The following is an 895-nucleotide window of genomic DNA, read 5'->3' as shown; positions in this document are numbered from 1 at the left end:
TTACGTCCCCGTAACTTAGCGGTTCGGCAAAAAGAGACCGATAGAATAAGTACTAGGCTTACAAAGAATAAGTCCTGGGGTTGATTTCCTCGACTAAAGGCGGTGCTCCAGCATGGCCGCAGTCAAATGACTGAAACAAGTAAAAGAGTAAAAGAGTATATAGTAAATGAAAGACAGAAGATGGAATATACGAGAATTTATTGTTAATCACGACAATTGTTTTGACGCATCTAGCATCGATTCCTCTTGGATAAGACACTCAACAGCTGGTTCAGGAGTATCCGGTGGTGCAGATGTATCTTGTTGGGTGATAAATAAATACAACTTGTTAAAATGACTGTTCCGCAATGTAAATTTTCTGTTTTAGCGGTTTGGCAAAAGAGACTGTTAGCATAAGTACCAGCTTAAAAATAAGTACTGGGGTTGATTTATTCAGCTAAACACCTCAAGGCAGAGCCCCAGCATGGCCACAGTTCAGTGACTGAAACAAGTAAAAGAAAAGCTAAGAGATATGTAATATATGAATGTGTGTGTGTCATCATCATCATCCTCCTACTTTTTGTTATTTTCTGTTAGCAGGCAATGTCCAACTTGTCCCTATCCAGCCAGTCCAGTTTGGAGATACACAACAGTGACATATCAGATCCTGTCCACCAAGAGGACATTCTCCAAGAACTTCTTTACACTGATGCGGTCAGTAACACCAGATTTCTTATCATATATTTGCGTGTGCATTGCATTGCATTGCGTATATGTCACAGTATCACCGTCATTATTTTAACATTTATGCATTCATGGGGTTAGAAGGAAGCCCTTACTGTTGCCAACCCTCACCTGTTTCCAAGTAAGATATTCACACCACACACACATTATATATTTATATATATATATATAT

At 39.0% G+C, this 895-nt stretch overlaps 1 protein-coding gene across 1 annotated transcript in view; it reads left to right on the top strand.

Annotated features, from left to right (window-relative positions):
* Positions 1-895, top strand: part of LOC106878441 (C2 domain-containing protein 3) — a 12,084-nt gene that overhangs the window by 9,966 nt on the left and 1,223 nt on the right. Inside the window, exon 10 of the mRNA XM_014927649.2 lies at positions 580-693. Coding sequence (XP_014783135.1) covers positions 580-693 — 114 coding nt within the window. The remainder of the gene's footprint in view (positions 1-579; positions 694-895) is intronic.

Source organism: Octopus bimaculoides, chromosome 30, assembly GCF_001194135.2.
Source record: "Octopus bimaculoides isolate UCB-OBI-ISO-001 chromosome 30, ASM119413v2, whole genome shotgun sequence".
Taxonomy (NCBI): Eukaryota; Metazoa; Mollusca; class Cephalopoda; order Octopoda; family Octopodidae; genus Octopus; species Octopus bimaculoides.
This window is presented reverse-complemented; position numbering and strand designations above follow the sequence as displayed.